The 22605-nt window shown below is 40.4% G+C and overlaps 1 protein-coding gene across 1 annotated transcript in view; it reads left to right on the top strand.

The window, feature by feature from the left end:
- Nucleotides 1-22605, top strand: part of POLR1A (RNA polymerase I subunit A) — a 2269619-nt gene that overhangs the window by 954259 nt on the left and 1292755 nt on the right. The window contains exon 16 of the mRNA XM_044062330.1: nt 3909-4092. Within this exon, the coding sequence (XP_043918265.1) occupies nt 3909-4092 (184 nt within the window). The remainder of the gene's footprint in view (nt 1-3908; nt 4093-22605) is intronic.

Genomic DNA, 22605 nt, shown 5'->3' with positions numbered 1-22605 from the left:
TGACAGTGGCAAGCATGACACATATTCTGGAATACTTAGCAGAACTGTTCCACAATGGCCTTTCCTATTCTTCCATTAAGATTCATGCCTCAGCAATTTCAGCAGAATACAATGTGGATCCACCTATCTTCTCACACCCTCTCCTCAAGCAATTTCTGAGAGGGATCAAAAATATCAAACCTCCAAGAAAACCCCCTTTACCTGCTTGGGATCTCAACTTTGTCTTGGAGAAACTAACACTTCCTCCCTTTGAACCAGCAGCAACAGCGGATCTTCAGTTTCTGTCTTGGAAAACTGCATTCCTTCTGGCAATAACTTCAGCAAGAAGAGTATCTGAGTTACAAGCATTAATGGCAGTACAGCCATTTCTTATCTTCCATCAGGACAGAGTTACACTAAGAACTAATCCTACTTTTATGCCAAAGGTGGTATCTAGGGTATCCTTGAACCAAGCTATTCACTTGCCTACGTTCTTCCCAAATCCACAGAATAAAGGGGGAAAAACTTCTGCACACCCTGGATATACACAGACAACTACGCTACTACTTGGACAGAACTAAAAGTAGCAGAAAAACTGACCAACTATTTGTAGCATATGCTGCTGGGGTGCAAGGAAAAGCAATTTCCAAACAGACAATTTCAAAATGGATAGGAAATTGCATTCGATTTTGTTACTCCTTTCATGGAAAGTCAGTTCCTGCAAACATCAGGCCTCATTCCACAAGGGCCATGGCCACCACTACAGCCTTCCTACGAGGGGTGGCTACCAAGAACATTTTAGAAGCTGCTACTTGGAGCTCCGTGCATACATTTACCAAACATTACAATCTACCTTTATACTCCAGATCCAGAGCAGGCTTTGCTACTGCAGTCCTGCAGGGGATCTTAACTACACCATCTTTTTCTTAGTACCTCCTCCCCCAGATTGGCTATGGTATTCTACCCATATGTTATGACTGCAGATGCATCCTTGAAGGACATAGTACAGTTTTGTACCTACCATAAATGTAGATGTCCGATAGGTATGCATCTGCAGTCAGGTTTACCCTCCCTCCTACCCCTCTGTGGTATTCCTAGGGTGTTTACCTCTCTTTTAGCTAGCTGGGGGAATCTATTATGGTGTATTTGTTTGTATATACATGTATATATATATATATATATATATATATATATATGTACAATTTTGCAAATGTTTGGAATTCTACTGCATTTATCCAAATTTAGCCTTCCTAGAGGGCACCTGGCATCTGGGGCAAGAAAAACTGAGGAAAATGGCGTCGGCTGATGCTTTTATACCCCAGACGCTCTGACGTCGGGGAAGGTGCGACATCAGCCGAGGCCAGACCCAGACTTTGGAATCCGGCCGACCGAAGGGCTGCCTGAGGCAGGACAACCCCATATGTTATGACTGCAGATGCATACCTATCGGACATCTACATTTATGGTAGGTACAAAACTGTACTTTACCCTCCCTCCAGCCCCCTAACTTCTTTTGACTATACCTCTACTTTCCTTTACTATGCTTAAAAGCCTTTTTGGTGTATTTGCTTTTTTGTTGGAGATATATCTTTGTACTTATATATTTAATTGCTTCCCATTAGGGGGGCACCTGACATCTGGGGCAAGAAAAACTGATGTAATGGCGTTGGCTGCATGTTTTATACCCCTGACGACCTGATGTCATGGAAGAAGGGACAGCAACCGACGCAGGACCCAAGACTTGTTAATAAGGCCGACTGAGGGCTAACTGCAAGCAGATAACCCAAATGTAATAACTGCATCAGTGAATATACTCGAACATCTACATTTATGGTAAGTGTACACAACTGTACTTTTCACATCATTGCAATATTCTTTTTCTTGGATTTATCAAGAATAAAAAACAGCATCTGTAAATAAGGCTGATTTTTCTTGTGTGCCATACCAGTTATACCCATGAGTCTGTCCTTATTTTCTCTGCCAGTGGCTCGAAGTATAAGACAAATAACAAAGGTGAAGGATGACACCCCTGCCTGCTTCCTCTCTTCAAACACAGCTTATCAGAGACCTGCCCTCCCACCTTGATTCCTGCCTGTGACCCTTTGCATATATTTCTAAATAAATCACAAAAAGATGTCCACCTCTGGAAACTGAAACTACTTTTAACCACAGACAACTCCAGTGATGTCAGGCGATACCAGTAACCACAACTGGGAACAATATCACCCAGTTATTTTCCTTTATTCTAGCAATTTTGTAGATATAATGCAAGCAATGAAACAATACTTTGATCTAAGCCAGATACTAGACTTCAGAAATAACATCAAGAGCCTTTTCACCAATTTAAAAAAGACTTTGCTATATCACATGACCAATTTGAGTGTGGGTACATAATTTACAGCAATTGCCTTTATTTTAGCTTCATTAATTTTGCATCCCGAAAAGATTTGAAACTGCCTGAAAGTGTTCCACCACACTGAAATGTTCTTTTCTGGTTTTGTCAAGTATAAAATAATATCATCTGCAAATAGAGCCAGCTTTTCTTGACTACCGTACCAATTATATCATTGAATTTCTGAGTCCCTTATTTTCTTTGTCAGTGGTTCTAAATATAATGCAAATAAAAGGGAAAGAGGACACCCCTGCCTGGTTCCTCTGCTCAAACAGAAATTACCAGTGAGGAGCCCACTAACTTTAATTTTTTGCCTCAGAGTAACTATGAATCTGTTGTAGATTTGCCATCCATTCCCTAATGCAGTATTACCAGCTTCACAATTATTTATTTATTTCTTAATTGTAACATGGACAATTTATTCTTAAATGGTAGCAGGCACTGAATTTATAGATGAAGCACTGAAATATAAAGTTGTTTGTCAGAAGCAACCCCTTCGTTAGTTGTAGATCTCTTTAATGTAGAATTATTCGGATGACTTACTTCTGCAGAAATTGTGCATATTAATTGATTTTAATGAATTGTAATTACAGAAGTTTTAGTGGTCTTTTATGGTTGAAATGTTCTGAAATGGGCAGTTTTGTCACTATTGGTTCATACATTTTGTTTCATTGCTTACTGGAAAAAATATTAAAAACTACAAATTTAAAACACACCCAAGTCATGCTGTATTATACAAGGAATGTAATTTAATACAATCAAAAAGGTAACTCAAAGAACACATGCATGTCTCGATGGTCTGAAAAATGTGTGTAAGGGAAGGGGCCTATGGTTTGAAAACGGCCCAAATGTAAACTTAATCTCCCACTGGCCAGATGCATTTTCTTTGAATGTGAGTTTGAATGGCATTTCAATGAATGTGACTTTCACGGGCAGAGAAGTGTGCTGTTGATAATGCAAAGTCTGATTTCATTGTGAGACTGTATTGTTTTGCTTAGCAAATGTCAATCAGTGTCATTGCTGTAAAATTTGAAATAAAAGTTTTAAATTAAATCTCAATATCTGTAATCACTGTAAAAGTAAAGAAGAAAATAGTATGTACACGGACAGGTTTGAACAGTTTTTATGGTCATTGGCGAGTAATGGGACACTGGAATGGCAGAGGAGTGGGGGGCTGCTTTGTGTGGGTGAAGACCTCAACCCATTACCCTGCTAAGGCCCCATTTGACCATGATCCAGCTCAAGTGATTCCACACTGTATCTCTGATGTATGTCTGTCCCATATTGTGGGAACTTCTTGAAAATATGCCAAATTGCCAAATGCTAATTTTTGGAAAGGATAACACCACCATAGGACTTTTCAAGGAGGGTTCTTTTCATTGATAATCTTATATGGAAAACACATTTCTTTTACTGTATGAAACAGGAAAGTAAAAGTAGATTGAGCAGGCATAGAATTCTGATGTGCCATGAAATACTTTTTTTCTGTATTTGAGTAATTTTCAGAACAATTAGTAACTATTGTCTTGTCTTGCAGGTCATCATTCAGAAAGGAGAGCTGCTTTGTGGTGTGCTGGACAAAGCTCACTATGGTAGTTCAGCATATGGCTTAGTCCACTGTTGTCATGAACTCTATGGAGGAGAAACAAGTGGGCGATTATTAACATGTCTGGCACGTCTCTTCACTGCATATCTTCAGCTCTACAAGGGTTTTTCTCTTGGTAAGATTGCTAAGGAAATGAAAATTGGAATACTCATTCTCACTTGATCAACAGTATTCTTGTGAGGTAGCTTGTTGTCAGTATGGTCACAGCAAATTGTATCCCTGTTTTGTGAGAAACACATACCCAGGATTAACTGTGACAAGGTAGCAAATAACATTCCCCAGCTAAATCTTTCTTAATTGTTTGTCCTTTCTTTAAAATTGTCAAGTGACTGCTTTTTTAAACAGCTTTATTGAATTATCAGTTGTGACATAGGCAAATTTACATTTATATAAAAGTAAACTGTGTTAACAAGCTCATCTTTATAAACATTATACTTCACAGGTATTGTTATATATCATATAACCTTAGCAACATTACATACATTATTCAATTCCTGCCCATTTTTTAAACAAGAACCATCTTTATTATACCATCATTTATGGCGTAGGCAATCGTACATTTATATAAATGAAAACAAATCACACTGACACAATCCTAGTTGCAAGCATTTTGCATTACAAACCTTACCGACATACTCCCATTTGCAAACATTATACATCACTTATAATCTACCAAATCATTTTCAATTAAACATTACAGAGCTCATTTAAGTCCTGCCGTCTTTTAAACCTCATTCTTCCCCTGTATGTATTGTTCTCACAATTCCCATTTTTTCATATGTAGTTTGCACTTACCTTTTTCTAAGGATCTCGGTTCCAGTTATTTTATCTGTTACTATGTTCACTACAGCTAGTGTAGATGGTTTAGATTTTGATTTCCATTTTCTAGTAACTGCTTGTTTGGCAGCCACCATAATTAGACACAGCAAGGCCTTACCATGTCTAGGTAGTTCCAATTCTGAATCATAACTCAGAAAAATCATCTTCCTCATCGGACCAGTCTTGCCTACCCAGCATCTCCAACAGTGCTTCCCACAGAAAATCCTTAGTCTGTCAACTCACTGCATCCCCAGAAAATATATTCCCAATTACCTCTTTCTTATCCGTTGCACTTGCAACTTTGCTGTCTACTTGAGGAAAAGTTCTCTGGAATCTACTTGGGGTATAAAAATATCTATGTAAACATTTCCAAGCAAAAATCCTAAATCTTCTAGATTTTTTTTTGCATTGTTGGGAGACATACAGATATCTTCCCATTGTTTCTTTGTGAATTTCTTATCCAGTCTCTCTTCCCAATCCTTTCTAACATCATCTGATTGATTCTTATAGTTATCATGCAGTATTTTGTATGCTTTACTAATTATTCCTTTTTTAATGGCAGCTTCTGTTCTAGATTCTAGTAAACATTGTACCAGTGCTGGTCTTTAATTTAGGACCCCCCCCCATTTTTTTCTCTCTGCCTATACTTTGATATCATTCCTTGATAGGGAAGGTTATCTCTAACCTGCAGTTCAAATAAATTCTTGGCGTCCTCCCATTCTGTCATCTTTTCATCTCTAGTTATTTGCTGCCAGTACGTTGGCTCCTTTGCCAGTTTTCTCAAAATATATTCCAGCCACTTCTTTACCTGTTTTCTGTATCCCTAATTGCAGTCATCCCTATTGTCAGAATCTCCTTTCTTCATTCCCGTGTTGGCTTAGATGTTCATCGTGCATGCAGCAGCAGTCATAACAGATGGGTTCTCCTGCCGTCAGGCGGGTCCTCGATTGGCCGAATTCCAAAGTCTAAGTCCGGCGTCGGTTGTCGTCGCTTCTTCCCTAACGTCAGTGTGACAGGGGTATAAAAGAACCAGCCGACGCCATTTTCTTCAGTCTTTCATGACGCGCGGTGCCCGAAGCAGAAGCAGTTCGCAAGTGCCGGTCGGCCAGCTTCTGAAATTACGAACATTTTGCAACCGAAGTCTTCTTGAAAGCTAAGTACCCCGTTGGGGAAACATTTCTTGCCTCAGACCAATGTCAGACAAAGTTAATAATTGTATTTCTTGTGGGAATTAAATACCGCATAAGGATTTTCATTCCCTCTGCATTCCTTGCTTAGGCCCAGACCACGACATCTCGGTCTGTCGTTTTTGTGCTACATTCAACAGACGCACCATTAAGCGTCGGGCGGAGTTCGCCCAGCATTATTTTGGCAAAAAATGTAACTATATTATGTCATCGGATACCCCTACTCCAGTTTTGTCTAAAAAACGCAAAGATAAGGACCGACACACGAGGTCTGCGGCCTCTACCGACACCACGCCAAAGCCGACTACAGGTGGTCCGGTTCTCAGTGAGGTGCCTACGCAGCCCCTGCCTACCGACGACACTTCTTTGGAGGTGTCTTCTGTGCCCGAGATCGCAGGCTCCTCGGCCCACACCCCGACTACAGATACCGAAGCAACTCTTGGTGGTGAATCTTAAAATGCAGACAGGTCTGCCTCCTCTCAAGGTGTCTTCAGACCTTCCTCTTCTTTTTCTTTCAAGGCTTTCTCTAAGTCTAAAGCAGCCATGCATCCTAAGAGACAAGCTCCACAGGGCCCTTCTCCAGGCCCCATGCCTAAAAAACAGATGCTTAAAATGGCTGAGGATTTGATTACTCTTATCAGGGGTTCTCAACCACCCCCGGACAAAAGGCCCAGATTGGAGGAAGAATCCCCCTCCTCTGACCAGGCCTCCATTATTTCAGAGCACTCTGGTGAATAGGAGCATTCTTACTCCCCTTTTGAAGATTCTGATGCTGAGGAGTCCATTCCCTCTGTCTCCCCCCCCCCCCAGAGGATTACTCATTTGGGGAAACCTTGCATACCTTAAGGGAACACTTCCACTGGGAAGGCCAAGAGTACTCAGATTCCAAGAAAAGGCTTAGGTATTTTCTCTTGCTACCTCAGCACAGGCCTCTGGCTATACCTCCTGTCTTAGACATACTAGATGATGTGTACTCGGAGGCCTGCCTTAACCCGGATTCTTTACCTCCAGCCCCAGTCAAGCCTGACAGGTACTACCGAGTTCCTGACTCACACCAATTTCTATACAAAAGCCATGCGGCTGACCCAGAAACTATCTCACAGGGCCCCAAGGGGATTAAGGCCTCCACTGCTAAAAACCCATTACCTTCAGAGAGAGATTCCAGATCCTTAGAAAGGTGGGGAAAAAAGGTATACACCTCGGCCACCTTAACCATGAGGGCATTAAACTGCCAGTTCCATATGCTAAAGTACCAACAGTTTCTGTTATCACAGTTGAGAAGTAAAATGTCACAACCTGAACAACCATACTTGAAGGAGTTGCAGGATTTGATGCATAGTGCAGAACAAGTGGGTAAACATACCTTGCAATGTGGTTTTGATGCTCTAGAGGCCTCATGTAGAGCTGCTGTTACAGGATCAGTCATACGTAGACATGCCTGGCTCAAGGAGCAAACCTTACCAGATCATGTCAAAGCTAAATTACTAGATGCCCCTCTACAAAAGGATGTATTATTTGGTGTTAAAGCTGAGGAGGTATTAAAGAAAATTGAGGAAAAGGCTAAATCAATGCAAACAGTGAAATATTTTCTACAGGTACAACCTCCACGTTTCAGTAGAAATTGGCCTTCCAAAAATTGGTCCTTTCCAGCCACGGACAGACCCCAAAGAGGTAGATACAGGCGCCCGAGGGGCAGAGGGCAATCTCAAGGATCGTTTAGAGGCAGACAATGGCAAGCTCCTACACAAAGAGGTGGTGAGGATAGTTCGCAGCCATTCAGAAAGCAAGCCCAATGACTTTCCCCTTTGAATGCCAAGCAAGGCTCAAATGGCAGCACCCTTAGGCGGAAAACTGCCATTATTTTCAAGAAATTGGCATATTGTCACAAAAGACAAATGGATCCTGGACATTATAAACAGAGGCTACAGATTCCATTTTCACACCCTTCCAAAAATGAGAGGCATGCCAAACCTGCCACACAATCAAAGGGCAGAGGCACAAAGACAAATTTCAGATCTCATGGACATGAAAGCTATTCAAGAGGTACCTACTCACGAACAAGGTCAAGGTTTTTATTCCAGACTATTCCTGGTACCAAGGAAGGGAAAAGATTGGAGACCTATTTTGACCTATTCATCCTAAACACATTTTTACTTGTACCAAAATTCAAGATGCTCACATTACAGCAGCTTCTTCCCATGCTGGGCAAGGAGTCTTGATTGGTAACATTGGACCTCAAGGAGGCATACCTGCATGTCCCAATCAGACAAAATTGCAGAAGATACCTCAGATTTCTTGCAGGTTCAACCCATTACCAATTCTCTGCATTGCCCTTTGGCTTATCTACTGCACCCAAAGTATTCACAAAATGCCTGGCATCAGTAATTGCCTACTGCAGACTTCAAGGGATACAAATATACCCATATTTGGACGACTGCCTGATCCAAGCGGACAGCAAGCACATACTTCTGAAACATCTGGCTTTTGTAATAATGTTGTTGAATTCTCTGGGATACACAGTCAACAAAAATAAATCAAGGCTAATACCCTCTCAAAAAATAATTTTCCTGGGTGCCAACTTGGACACAAACACCCAGATGGCCTACCTCACGGCAGAGAAGCAGGGGCATCTAACTCAATACATCAGAACACTAGCAAATTTCACCAGGCTGACTGCAAGGAAAATCCTGCAGGCTCTGGGATTTATGGCATCTTGCATTCTACTAATCCCATGTGCAAAGCTGCATATGAGGAAACGTCAGTGGTACCTGAAAAACCTATGGTCTCAACACAGCCACAGTTTGGAAACAATAATACCACTAATTCCATGTCTTCAAAAAGAATTTCTGTGGTGGGCTCAAGCATGCCAAACAAACACAGGTCTCCCATTCTGCAAGCCTCAAGCAAATCAAGTCATCACAACAGACACCTCGGACTATTCCTGGGGGCCGCACATGACAGATCGGTGCATTCAGGGCAAATGGTCCCAAAAAGAAAAGCACCTTCACATCAATCAAAAGGAAATGCTAGCAGTAATAAATGCTATTATAGCTTTCAAAGACCTTCTGCATCCAGGTCAACTATTGATAAGGACAGACAACACCACAGTAATGTGGTACATAAAAAAAACAGGGAGGAACCCATTCATACCCCCAATGCAGGCTGGCCATGTCACTTTGGAACATGGCTCTGGAATTACAAATCGAACTTCAAGCACAGTACTTGCCAGGCAAGGAAAACACGCTGGCAGACGACCTAAGCAGAAATATGACAGATCCACACGAATGGAAGTTGCATCCTCAAGTTTTTACAGAGATAATTCAAGCATGGTGAAGGCCAGACATAGATCTCTTTGCCTCCCACAAAAATCACCAATTGACAAAATTCTGCTCAAGGACTTTCCATCCACAGGCCTGGAGAGCGGACGCTCTCTTTTTCAGTTGGACAACAATGATAGTTTATGCCTTTCCACCTCTTCCTGTGCTGCCCAAAGTTCTATTAAAAACCAGAGCAGACAGACCAAAGATGATTCTGACTGGCCAAGACAGCACTGGTACCCACTCCTGAGGAGCCTGACGCATTCCCCTCCATGGACCCTACCTCTAATGCCTCTTCTTCTGACTCAGCACAGCTTCAAAACTCTTCACAGTCAGCTGAAAACACTCAATCTGGCCGCATGGAAGATTCCTTAACATCACAACAGACCCTATTCTCCATGGAGGTGCAGGATGTCATTTTGGAGGCCAGAAGGCCGTCTACTAGAAAAGCTTACGCCGCAGAATGGAAACGCTTTTGTGCCTGGAATGAGAAAAAGGGCCAGAATCTTGGAAAACTGAATTTACCTCAAATATTACAGTATCTAGCTGAGCTGCTAAGCAGTGGACTTTCTTTCTCCTCCATCAAAATCCATGCCTCAGTCATTTCTGCAGAATACAACACTGATCCACCTTTATTCTCTCACCCCCCCTTAAGACAGTTCCTCAGAGGGGCTAAGAATTTAAAACCCCCAAGGAAACAGCCAATACCTGCTTGGGATCTCAATTTCATTCTAGAAAAGCTGACCTTGCCTCCTTTTGAGCCAGCTGCTTCAGCAGATTTGCAATATTTGTCCTGGAAAACAGCTTTACTTCTGGCTATCACCTCAGCTCGTAGGGTATCGGAACTACAAGCCCTCATGGCTGTGCAGCCTTTTATCATCTTCCATCAGGACAGAGTTTCCTTACGAACCAACCCGTCCTTTATGCCAAAGGTGGTATCCAGGGTAGCTTTGAATCAGGCTATACACTTACCTACCTTTTACCCTAATCCTCAAAACAAAGGGGAGAGACTACTACATTCCTTGGACATCCACAGACAGCTGCGTTATTATTTGGACAGAACAAAGCCTTTCAGAAAATCAGAACAGCTCTTTGTATCCTATGCTATAGGAGCTCAAGGGAAGCCAATTTCCAAACAGACAATCTCAAAATGGATAGCCCACTGCATACGCTTTTGTTACTCTTTTCATGGTAAACCTGTACCTGCAGGCATCAGATCTCACTCCACAAGGGCCACAGCTACCTCTGCAGCTTTCCTCAGAGGAGTTCCTACCAAAGATATTTTGGAAGCAGCCACTTGGAGTTCAGTGTATACCTTCTCCAAGCACTACCACCTACCATTATACTCTAAAACTAGAGCGGGCTTTGCCACTGCAGTCTTGCAGGGCATTCTGGCTCCTCCTAGTTCCACCTAGTGCCTACCACCCTTTTCTTAGCTTTGGGATTCCACCCATCTGTTATGACTGCAGCTGTATGCATGATGAAAATAGTACAGTTTTGTACCTACCATAAATGTAGATGTTCGAGTGCTAATACAGCTGCAGTCCAGGTTTCCCTCCCTCCTTCCCGTCTTGGGACAGGCCTATTGGCTAACACCTCCTCATACAACCTGATTGGGGTATTCTTTTATGGTGTATTTGCTTGCAACTACTGTATTTTGATTATATTGCATTGTTTTATTACACAAATGTATGTATTGCCTTCCTTCTGGGGGCACCTGACATCTGGGGCAAGAAAAACTGAAGAAAATGGTGTCGGCTGTTTTTTTTATACCCCTGGCGCACTGACGTAAGGGAAGAAGCGACGACAACCTACGCCAGACCTAGACTTTGGAATTCGGCCGACCGAGGACCCGCCTGACAGCAGGAGAACCCATCTGTTATGACTGCAGCTGTATTAGCACTCGAACATCTACATTTATGGTAGGTACAAAACTGTACTTTCTTAGGATACTTTCTGCTATTTTATAGATATAACATTCTGTATGATTATTGTTGTACTCCTTAAAAACCTGCATCCAAAATCCCAGTCTCGCCTTGTTTCTTGCCCCCCCCCCCCGTTTCATCATCATCCCTTTCCACTTTGAATTATAGTTTTCTGTTTGTGCTATGTATAGGAGACTTAAAGGTGTAGCTCTGAAATACCCCTTCAAGTTGGGTAATCCCAATCCGCCCTGTTCTACTGGAAGAATCAGCTTATCCCACTTGACTCTTGCAGTCTTCCCTCCCAGGTAATATCCTTCAGCTCTTTATTAATTGCTATCCACAACTTTACCTCTGGTTGATAAAAATATGCCTGCCCTGTATATAAGACTAATGAAACTAAAAGCATTTTAACTGCTTGTATCTTGCTATCCATATCCATATCCATATAACAAAGCTTCCATTTTTCTCAGTTTTTGCTTTATCTTTTGTTTAGTCTCTTCCCACATATCCTTAGCTGCCACACCAGAATCATTTTAGTCCATACCCCTAAATAAGTCCTTTTATCATGTCCGCATAAATATGGATATTGCTTCCCCAGCTCATAAATGGCTTTATAATTTATCTCTATTGCCTTTGTTTTAGCTTCATTCATTTTGTATCCTGAAAAGATTTGAAACTGTGTTCCACAACACTGTAATCTCTCTTTTGGTTTTGTCAGGTATAAAATAATATCATCTGCAAATAGAGCCAGCTTTTCTTGACTACCATACCAATTATATCCTTGAATTTCCGAGTCCCTTATTTTCTTTTAAATGTAATGCAAACAACAAAGGGGAAAGAGGACACCCTGCCTGGTTCCTTTGTTCAAGCAGAAGTTATCAGAGTGCCCCACCCACTTTAATTTTCACCTCGGATCCCTCTTATATCCTTCTAATCAACCTATAATTTTTTCAGGAAATGCAAACGCTTCTATTGCCCTACTCATAATGTCCCAGCTTACTCTGTCAAATGTTTTCTCTGCATCAAGACCCACCAACAGTGGCATTTTCTTACACTATACTTCCCTTTATAATCATGGTTTAGTATTGAAATGGGCCTGTATGAAGCTGGATCTGATGGATCTTTGCCCTCTTTAGGCATTACAGCTGCTGCTGTTTTCTTCCAGGATGCTGGTACTTCTCCTCTAACAATACTGTTAAACATAACCTTCCAGCTCTTCATCAGTTTTTCCCTCCTAGCTTCCAAACTTCCATAGGAATACCATCTATTCCTGGGGACTTTTCTGTATATTTGTTATACATCACAATTTTTATCTCATCTCCTCCTATTCTAACCATTAGTAATTGAGCTTCATCTACCTCTAACCTTGGCATGTTTAAATCTTCCATAAAATTTCCATTTGTATCTTTCTTGATTTCTATTTTTCTGTGTTTTATACAGTTTTTCATAGAATTTCTGAAATATTTCTAATACCTCTACAGGATCTCTTGTTACACTCCTTGTTATAGGCTCCCTAAGGTTGGTGACAGCTCTTTCTACTTTGTTGCCTGAGTCGTGCTGTTATCAAAAAACAGTTGCTTAACAGCAGTCTTTCTAAACTCATGTATATTACTGAGGTAATCCCTTATTTTCTTATTAGCATTCTGCAGTTGATTCTCTTCTTGTTCCGTGAGATTCCCCCTATTCTACAATACTTTAACATTTGTCATTCTGTCTAAATAATTCTTGTTGCTTCTTAACCATAACCCCCTTTCTTTTATTTCCACCCTGTTTTTAAACTCCATCTTAATTTTATCCCACTCCCTAGCAATATTTTCAGACATAATTTTTATCCTCTTGAATAGCTCCTGAATAATCTCCACTACCCAGTCCTTAAATTCCTTTCTTTTCAACAGGTAGGTGGGAAAGCGCCAGTGTGTCATTTTTATTTCATTACAATGTGATTTTATTTTAATTATTATTGGTGTATGATCTGAATAGTTATAGGGTGCATATCAATACCTTCAATTAAATGCACATGTTCCTGTGAAATGTAAATTCTGTGTAATCTAGCCCAGTTTTTATATCTTGGGGAATAATATATAAATTCAGTCCAAATTCCTGTTATTGAATTCACATCTTCCATGCCAAATATTTTCATACATTTTCTTCAAAAATCTACCCTTCTTTGTTGTGCTTTCCTTTCTGGGCCCCCCAGACACATCTTCACTGCTGCACGTCAAATTCCAGTTCCCACCTATAAGTAATATTCCTTGCTGAAAACTGATTATTTTTCCTAAGCTCCATTGTAGCAGTTCTAGGTGCAATATAAATACATGCCAGTGTAATCTTCCTTCTTTGCCAGTAGCCCCTAAGCACTACAAATCTGCCATTATTATAGTTTGTATCCTCTTCTATCACTATTGGAACTCCTCTTGCAATTAATATCAGTACTCTTCTTTTTCTTTGTCCCAGATATTCCACTGAATAACCATCCTGAATACCTTTCTTTATCAAAATCACATGTTATTTCCAAGTGTGTCTCGTGTAACATAGCTATTTGCACTCTACATTTTTAATGTAGTTCACTATTCTTTTTTTTGTATTTATCTATTGACATTTAAAGACATTGCAGAAAGCATCATTGTACTAAAAAGTTGGTATTCCCACCTTTTCTGTATCACACCTTTTTTATTAATTGTCTAGTCCCAGCTTTGTGTTATATGCATACACTGTTTGGCAGGTTGACCTTTTGTATAGTTGTTTCTTGTCGCATCCATTTGAGCCTATGTCACATCCTACAAAACTTTTTGTTTTATTGAAAGCCCTCAAACAAAAAAAACCAAACAAACCCCAAATACCCCCTAAAACCTAATAATTTTAATATTAACACACAAAACTATGTACATCTTCAATTATTGAAGTTTTACCCTTCTAATAGGAACAAATGTCCCAAACTGTCAGCCACACTCACAGACGTGCGTTAACCTAGAAGAACAATTATCCATCCTAAGACGCATGGTGCAGCCTGTGCTTCTAAGTGCTAACTGTTTTTGTCTTATCTTTATAGTTCTTCCAGCTGGTAAAATCCCCAAATGCTTTAAGAGAATATTATCTGCTAGGCAGTTTCTCTCTCCTTTTTTTCCTAGCCAGATTCTCTCTATCAGATTGTCTCCATGTAGACATGAGAACAATGTAGTCAATTTCTCTTTATTAGATTGTTTCCATGGAGATACGAGGGCCAGATACAGAATTGCTACTATAACCCTAAATTCATTTGCTAGAAAAAAAAGCCTCATAATATTCAATATTCTTTTTCATTTGCTTGTTTTCTCTTAAAACTTGTTATTAAATCAGTCTGAGGTCCTTATTCCAGTCATCTCCCATGCCAGAATGAGAACAAGCAAAGAACAGCAACTTTTTACAATCCCCATTACACTTAAAAATAACTCAGAAAATGTTATAGCATACAAAGAAAACCATGTACTTTAGAGTCCCCCACAAATCCAACAAATTCTGGAAAAGTCCAATATTTCCAGATTTTCTTGTACTTTCATATTCCACAAATATAATTATTGCATTGTAATCCCAAAATAAGGTACTGGTTTTATTGCTGTTCCTCTCAATCTCCCAGATCCTGTCTCTGCATCATTTCCAACTTACAATCGATTCTTCTAGTCAATTCTCATGTTCCCTTGCTTCTCTCCAACATTCTGTGTTGAAACAGTGGAAAATGTTTCACAGGTACAGTCTCATTATGGTCTTTATTACCAGAAGAACAAGAAGCAGAATCTCCTTCTGTTTCATAGCTCAGTTTTGGTGGACAAACTTTTGTATTTCCTTTTTAGTATGTACTTCATCCAAAAATGATTTTGCCCCTCCAGGAGAAACGATACCTTGAAGACAGCTGCATCTCGAGATTCCCTGAATAGCGGAATTAATTTATTCTTCTTATGCCTGGTGTACAATGAGTAAACATTCTCCACAAACACTCTGTTGTCTCCCACTTTTAGTATTTTGTCCTTCTGACAGTTCTGTCACAATTACAGGGCCGGTGTAAGCATTTTGGGGCCCCCTAGCAAATGTCAAGTTGGGGCCCCCCTGGGCACTTTCAGTCTAAGTATCACCCTGTCACTGCCACCACTTCTATCCATCTTTTTAGTTCATGCTGCAGGCTTTTAGGAGTAGTATACACAGAATGACCTGTAGCTACAATGATCTTGTTACAACAGGCGTACATACCACACTGTGTTGGCCCATCTCACAAAGGGACATTTTACAGTTACTGGTATTTATGTGTAACAAAGATACATTACAACAACTATATGTACAGGGGAGAACTAATGTGCAATGGAAGCCTAGGCACTGCTTACTGTTTCAGCCCCCACCAAAAAAAAAAAAAAAAACATCCTCCAGAGTTTTCCCCATGCTGGGCTTCCCACTTATGCACAATACTTTTTTTTTCTTTAGCTTTTTCAAGAAGCCATAACTTTATATATGCTCTAAAGTGCTTTTTAAGTTTATTTATTTTTACTCGATGATGGCTTGAACAGAAATGATGATTAAGGAAAGAAATTAAATATTGCTGTTCAGCTTTAGTTTTCCTTCCGTCTTTTCAATATACTTTCTTGACCAAGACAGCACAGTAATAACCATTTAGGAAATAACTCAGTTAAGCCGGTGCCCAATCCAAAAGTGGCCTAAACAAAAATCGTGAGTAAGAAAAAAGAATTTCAGTCTTATTTTTTTTCTTTCAATGAAGACAAGTTGTATCCAAGGCTTAAAATTCAAAGCTGACAAAAATAGTAGCTCAAAATAAATTAACAAGTCAATTGTTGTGAGGTTGCACAGATCATGTACGGGAATACTGCCTGCCTCCCTAATCCTCCCAAAAAGACAGTCACTGCCTATGCAACCCTCTAGTGTTAGATTGGGATGAAAGCAGAGATTCAAATGGCCACAGTCATATATTTCAAGTGACTTCTGAAATACATATACATAGCATGCCTACTTACTCTTCGATCCTAACCCCCAAAGGCAACCAGCTGTATATGTGCCTGATGGTTTGATTGTGAGGAAAGTGAAAATAAATAATGATTGCAATAATGTATTCTACTTTGCTGCTACCAGGCAGTACACTGCCCCTACAGGAGCTAAAGTAACTTTCTTTGTATGCCTCTGAGGTCTGTTAGAAAAGTAAAGGAAATGGTAACTACACAATCCCCAGCACCCTCATAACCTATGGTAAACTTCTGTACACAAGCATCTGAGCAGGGATGTTTTAGAATGTTTGTGGTTGAGGACAAAGGCTATTATCAGTTTTATCCTAACAGGGTCATATAACTCCATTCAGGCTAAAGAGTGCAATCAGAAAATGAAAGCATTTTTTCTCGTCATTTTTCCTCAATCAAAAACAGCTTTTTTAGGGTCCCCACAGTCAAGGATGATTAAGGGAGCCTCCTGTATCCATTTATACAGTTTAGGGAGTGGGGCCCACCAGATCCAAGTGTCTGAATGCTCTGTGATATATTTTATGCCTTACCTTTGAAATACAATCACTTGTTAGCTACATTTTTATTGAGACCCTGAAGAATAATAGATATGTGCATTGATAAAACTATGTGATATGTTTTACACACACACACACACACACACACACACACACACCAATGCTAATTTTGTACTTATTTCAGCAAGTACATTGTACAACACTAGTACTACTACACAAGATCAGTGACTGCGTTTAGCAGTCATCAAACAGCAACAGGGATAAGTCACTTTTATTTACCTCAGTGAGGAGTAAATGAATACCTATCACTATCCCTAATTTCACAGATATTCCTGATTTTGTCTCATAATTTTGCTGTCACAATAAATCCAGTCATCAGAGTTTTATACTTATTGTCTAAAAATGCATGTTGATGGAAAATGTGTTATTATAGTAACTTTTTAAATTAATTAGAGTAATACATAAAATGTGTTCCTCATTTTGAGACTTTATTATGCTATTATTTTTATCACTGAAAATAATTCTTCAGCAAAGATGTTGAGAGTTACAGTATCAGTTGTTCTGCCAGTATGTATAAAAACCTTGAAAGAGAAACCATTTCTGAAGATTAGAAGCATCAGCTCTTCTTAAACTCCACAGTTTGCATTGAGATCAGTCACCCTGGGCTGCTGATCTCTGTAGTGCTTATTTTGCTTATGTTCATTACAGCTTTGTCCTAACAGGGTCATATCACAGTCCTGTTCAGGTTAAAGAGTATAATTGAAACTTAATAATTTTTTTCTCCTCATTTTTCCCCAACCAACAGCAGTTTTTGTGGGGCCCCCCACACAATCATTGATGATTAAGGGGACCCTCCAGCCACAGCTATTGCAGGTACCTAAAACCGGCTATGTTGTTAATTTTAGTGAAGAGGATGTCCACCATCAGGGCTTAACCTAGGCCGGGGCATTATGTCATTGGTAAAATATTTAATGAAATTATAAAGCTTGCTACTTGACAAAATACTATAACTAAAGATGTTTGAATTTTGAAGGAGATAAATATGAGTTATTATTACTTACCTGCTTTATAAAGTATACAAGATTGCTGTACTAGCTTTTGTTGGTTTGACAGACATGTTACAAAATATCAAGATAAGATAACTTGCTGTGGTTGGGCCCCCCCCAGGACCAGGTGTCCCACAGCGACCGCAGGGTTCGCTGATGCCTAAAACCGGCTATGGCAATTAACACCTTCTGCTGGTAGGATTGCATCTTTATTATTAAAAGTCTAGATTGTTTTCTCATAGCCAAGTTTGGAGCATACACACAGTATGCCCTTTCAACTGACAACAACTGCTGTGGAATACCAGTCCAGTTGCTTATTTGTGCTTTCTTAAAATTAATGCAGTGTGTTCCTTCCAGCTTCCCTGCTATAGCTGAAAAATCACAGCTTTTCCTTATGTGCTCTGTTCTCTGTTTCTATTATTTTTTGAAACCTCTCTTTCTGAGCAGTCTCATATTCAGCCAGTCTTTTCTTTACTTCATCCTCTGATTTTTGCAGATTTATCACCTCATCTAAATATTTGTATAAAGCTTCTTCCATTTTTTCCCAGTCTATTCTTGTTTGTGTTAATGTACTCCATCAGAGTTTTGTTTATTTTAACAAGGTCTGTATGCAGTTGTCTTGTCTTCCTGTAGGTTACTGGAAGCTGTTACTGGAGTTTGCATTGTTTTTTGCTGAAGAGCTGCAGAATGTTTCTCAGTCAATGTTTTTTCCTTGCTTTTTGTAGCTGATTTTTTCCAGGTGCTCTGTATTTCTTTTTTTCCTGGCATCCAGGCAGTACACTTACTAGGAAGTTACAGAACTGTACCCATAAACACAAACGTCTGCTGTCCTTCTCTTTTGAGTCTCTGTTTTCACACTTGGGAGAGCAAGAGTTAAGTTGTTATTCAATGTGCAGCCATCTTGGAAGTCTAAAATTGTCTAGTGACTGTTGGTCTTTAGCAAGTATTACATTTTTCTTGTTTTCAAGTTTTTGCTTTCATTTCTGTTAAGTGTATCTTACTTTTGTTATAACAATATTTGGCAAGTGTGTACTAAAGTATAAGGTGAACTTTAAATATATCTCACTTATCAGTGATTTGTGCTTTTTGAAACCCGGGCCATTGCTGAAAATGGTCTGTAGACCAGTCCCCCTGTCTGATTAACTTGTAAATAGGTAGATAAAAGTAATTATGTATTTATGTTTCTTATTCATTCATGGGACTACATACACACAAATACTTAAATACATACATGCAAGCATGCATGTCTGCATTAATTAGTTCACTCAGTTTAGAAAGCACTTATCAGCACCCAAAGTGTCTCATTTGTCTTTTTTTATTTGTCTATATATTCTCTTATGTGAGAAACCATGTAATAGCAGGTGAGCAGCTGTTGTATGTAATAGCTCTTATGTGACTGGGTCATGATTTGGGGTGAGGGATGTTTCACTTGGTGGAAAAGAAGTATTTTTTGTGTGTGTATAAGAAACATTTTTTTCAGAAGCCTGATTCATTATGCTAACTTTGTGTTTACCTTTCCAATATCATTCTGTATGACCTTTCTAAAACTCTGTTCATAGGTGATGTCCTTCCATTTCAGCAGTATTCTTTACAATAGGGATCCCCTGCCATGGGCGGCCTAACATCCAGCAGTGTATCAAAACCCTTAGGTTGCTTTAAGGTATGCTGTACTTCACATGTATGCTCCCTGTGTATAGCATAGAGCATAAAGTTGATGTCTGGATGTACAGTCCTCAGAACATCTTTGCTGCCAGTCCAAACGCCATCTTTTGATCATCGGTCTGAATGCCTGCTTCGTTTACTGGATCACCAAACCATTTCAGATAAGTGTCCCATTGTTTTTTTTTCTGCTGTTATCTTTTATCTTTTTGTGTGCTGCTTGTGTGGTTCATGTCATCCAGAAAAGGTAAGTGCCAGTGTGGGAGACAGATTCCCCATAAAGACTGTCAGGATCAGTGCTTATTTTGCCTCTGTGCCAAACCAGACGTTGTGTTCTGTTTGTCAGGATCTCATTCCAAAGTCTCTCTGAAGTCACCTTTTCTCTTTGGCCTTGTGCTTGAAGAACCAACATCTTAAGCTTTTAGCGAAAGACACCATGGAAGGAATTTCCCACTCCAAGTTTCAGTTCTCCACGAAGAAAAAGCCCAAGAAATCTTGGTCCAATTCTTTTGCTGTGCTGCCTGTGCTGGATATCTCTCCCAAGGCTGGTGAAAGCCTGAAGGATTACTGGCTCTGCAGTTAAATTCCTTTGCTGTGACCATTTTGGAGGCTGTCGTGGATCCAAGAGGCCTTGCAGACATCTACTTTGGATGTTCACGGGGAACCGCAGCTGATGATTTCCAAAGGGCCCAGGGATTTTCCTCAGATTCTGGTTAGAGAGGAAGTTCCAGTTACAATTACTGAGTGCAGTCCAGGGTCTGAACCTTCTGAATTTCACAAGGCAGATGTCCTTTTCAAAACAAAAAAAAAATAAAGCATGTTTCCCCAGCTCCTAAGGACCCTCAGAGTGAATGGCAGAATTTCACTTGGGGGTTGTTTGATACTGATATGGCTTTGAAATCTACACATGAAGTTTCTGTTCCTGTCCCCTTTTGGTCCTCTACTCTCCTTAAAAGATCCAGGGAACAGGATTCCTCTGAGGTGGATTTAGATGAAGAATCCCTTGCTTATTCATCTCAATTTCAGTCTTCTTTGGACCATGGGTCTGAAGAAGAGTCCACCCCTTTTGAGGAGATTTATTTTAGGGACACAATCTGTAGAATGATGGAGTTCTGTAAATGGGATTGTGCTTAGGTTACTGAGATTCAGAAGAGGTACTACGAGCTTTTGCAAATGGCTAGACCTGCTGCTATTCCTCCTGTTTTGGCTGCATTGTTGGATGCTTTTTCTACTGCATCTAAGGCCCCAGATTCCTAGCCTACTGCCCCCAAGAAACCTGATAGGTTTTATTATAGGGTGCCTGAGGACTCCAAATGTCTCTAAGTGTCCTTCTGCTGACCTTTCTGTGGTGTCTTTGACATCTGATAATCCATCTCAGTTACTGCCTTCTACTAAGTTACTTCCTTCTGATAAAGACAGCAGAACCCTGGAGAGGCTAGGTAAGAAGGTTTATACCTGTGCTACCTTGACTGTCGGTTATCAGACCCATGTGTCCAGATTTATTTTGACTCTTGTTTCTCAAGCCTGTCAGGTAATTTCTGATCTCATTGACTCTGAAGGGAAGACTTCTGCTCTTTCTCTGCTAGGGACTTCTTTCTAGGTGGCTCGCTGTTCCATTAAGTGTAGTAATGAAGCAGCAGAGACTTCCCCTAGAGCTGCTGCTGTTGGTTCTGTGATGAGATATTCCTGGCTTTGGCTTCAATCTTTGCCTGATGATATTAAGACTAAGTTGATGGATGCTACTGTAGAAAACAAAAGGTTGTTTGGTGAAGCTGCTGCTGATGTTTTTAAGTCACTTCAGGATAAGGGGAAGGCCTTCCAGGAACTTGAACATGTTTTTTGTTTCTCCTTTCTTGCCTCAATTTTAGAGAAATTACCCTAATAAGACGGTCTTTGTTTGTGGCCGATTTCATCCCCCCCCCCCTCCCAAAGGGGAAAAAAGGTGAGAAGTGGGCTCCTCCTGCTGAAGCTGCCCAGACTACTGTGACACAGAAGTCTCCTTTTCCTGACAAACCAGGTGCTGTCTGAATATCTTGTTCTTCCCGGCCACATTCCTCTTTCACATCATCTTTCCCAGTCCCTTGTTGTCTTATTAAAGATTTCTCAGGATTCCTGGGTTCTGTCCATTGTTCGACTAGGGTATTTCATGGTGTGGAAATCTCTTCCCCCTTTTTTATGGGAATTTCTCAGCCCCCTCAGGAGCAGTTGCCCTTCTTTCCAATGGTGCTTCAGTATCTTTTGACTCTGGGAACTATTCAGAAAATTCCATTTTTCTGAAGGGGGAAGGGGTTCTACTCCAGAATGTGCTTTGTTCCCAGTAAAGAGGGCACTTGGAAGGCTATTCTGGATATCTGTCACCTAAGCACCTTTCTGAAGGTCCCTTCTTTTCGAATGTTGATGTGTTCCTTCAGACCTTGTTTCCTCTGCTGCTGCCTCAGGCATTTCTGGTGTCTCTGGACCTCAGTGATGCTTGCCTTCATATCCCTATTCATCCCCTTTTCGTGAAGTTTTTACATTTTGCTGTTGCTTCCTGGCATTTTCATTTCTGTACTTTGCCTTTTGGCCTTTCTACTACTCCAAGGATATTCACCAAATGCCTTGCTCCTGTGATTGCTTTTTGCAGGCTAGTGGGGATTCAACTTTTTCCCTACTTGGACAACCTCCTTTTTCAGGCATCCTCTCCAGAGGTATTGCTACATAATCTTCATTTTGCCATCTCCCTTCTGCAGAGCCTGTGGTTCGCTATAAATTTCAAAAGGTCCTTTCTGACTCCTTCACAGGATCGTATATTTTTGGGGTGCAGGCTCCAGGCTGTTCTAATGCTGGCATCCCTGCCTCCTCCTAAGGTCCTAACTCTCATTTCTTTCTTTCTGTCCCTTCTTCCTCTCTCCAGTAACAGCCATGGAATTTCTGAGAGCACTGGGGTTCACGGCCTCCACCATTCCTATGCTTCCATTTGCCAACCTTCACATGAGAAAAATTCAGTGGGTTCTCAAAAGTCAGTTTGGCTTCAGCATTCTAATCCCCTCAATTTTTTAGTTTCAGTTTTCCCATGTCTCAAGATGGAACTTCAGTGGTGCATTCAGCAGTTGATTCTCAATCCAGGTCTCCCTTTTCAACCACCCCTTCCCTCTTAAGAGCCGTTCATAAATGCTTCAGATGGGGAACAACCTTAGGCTCCATAAAG

The sequence above is a fragment of the Protopterus annectens genome, chromosome 2.part1 (genome assembly GCF_019279795.1).
Source record: "Protopterus annectens isolate FY-2018-M chromosome 2.part1, PAN1.0, whole genome shotgun sequence".
Classification (NCBI taxonomy): domain Eukaryota; kingdom Metazoa; phylum Chordata; order Ceratodontiformes; family Protopteridae; genus Protopterus; species Protopterus annectens.
Note: the sequence above shows the minus strand (reverse complement) of the source record. Positions and strands in the feature narration are given on the sequence as shown.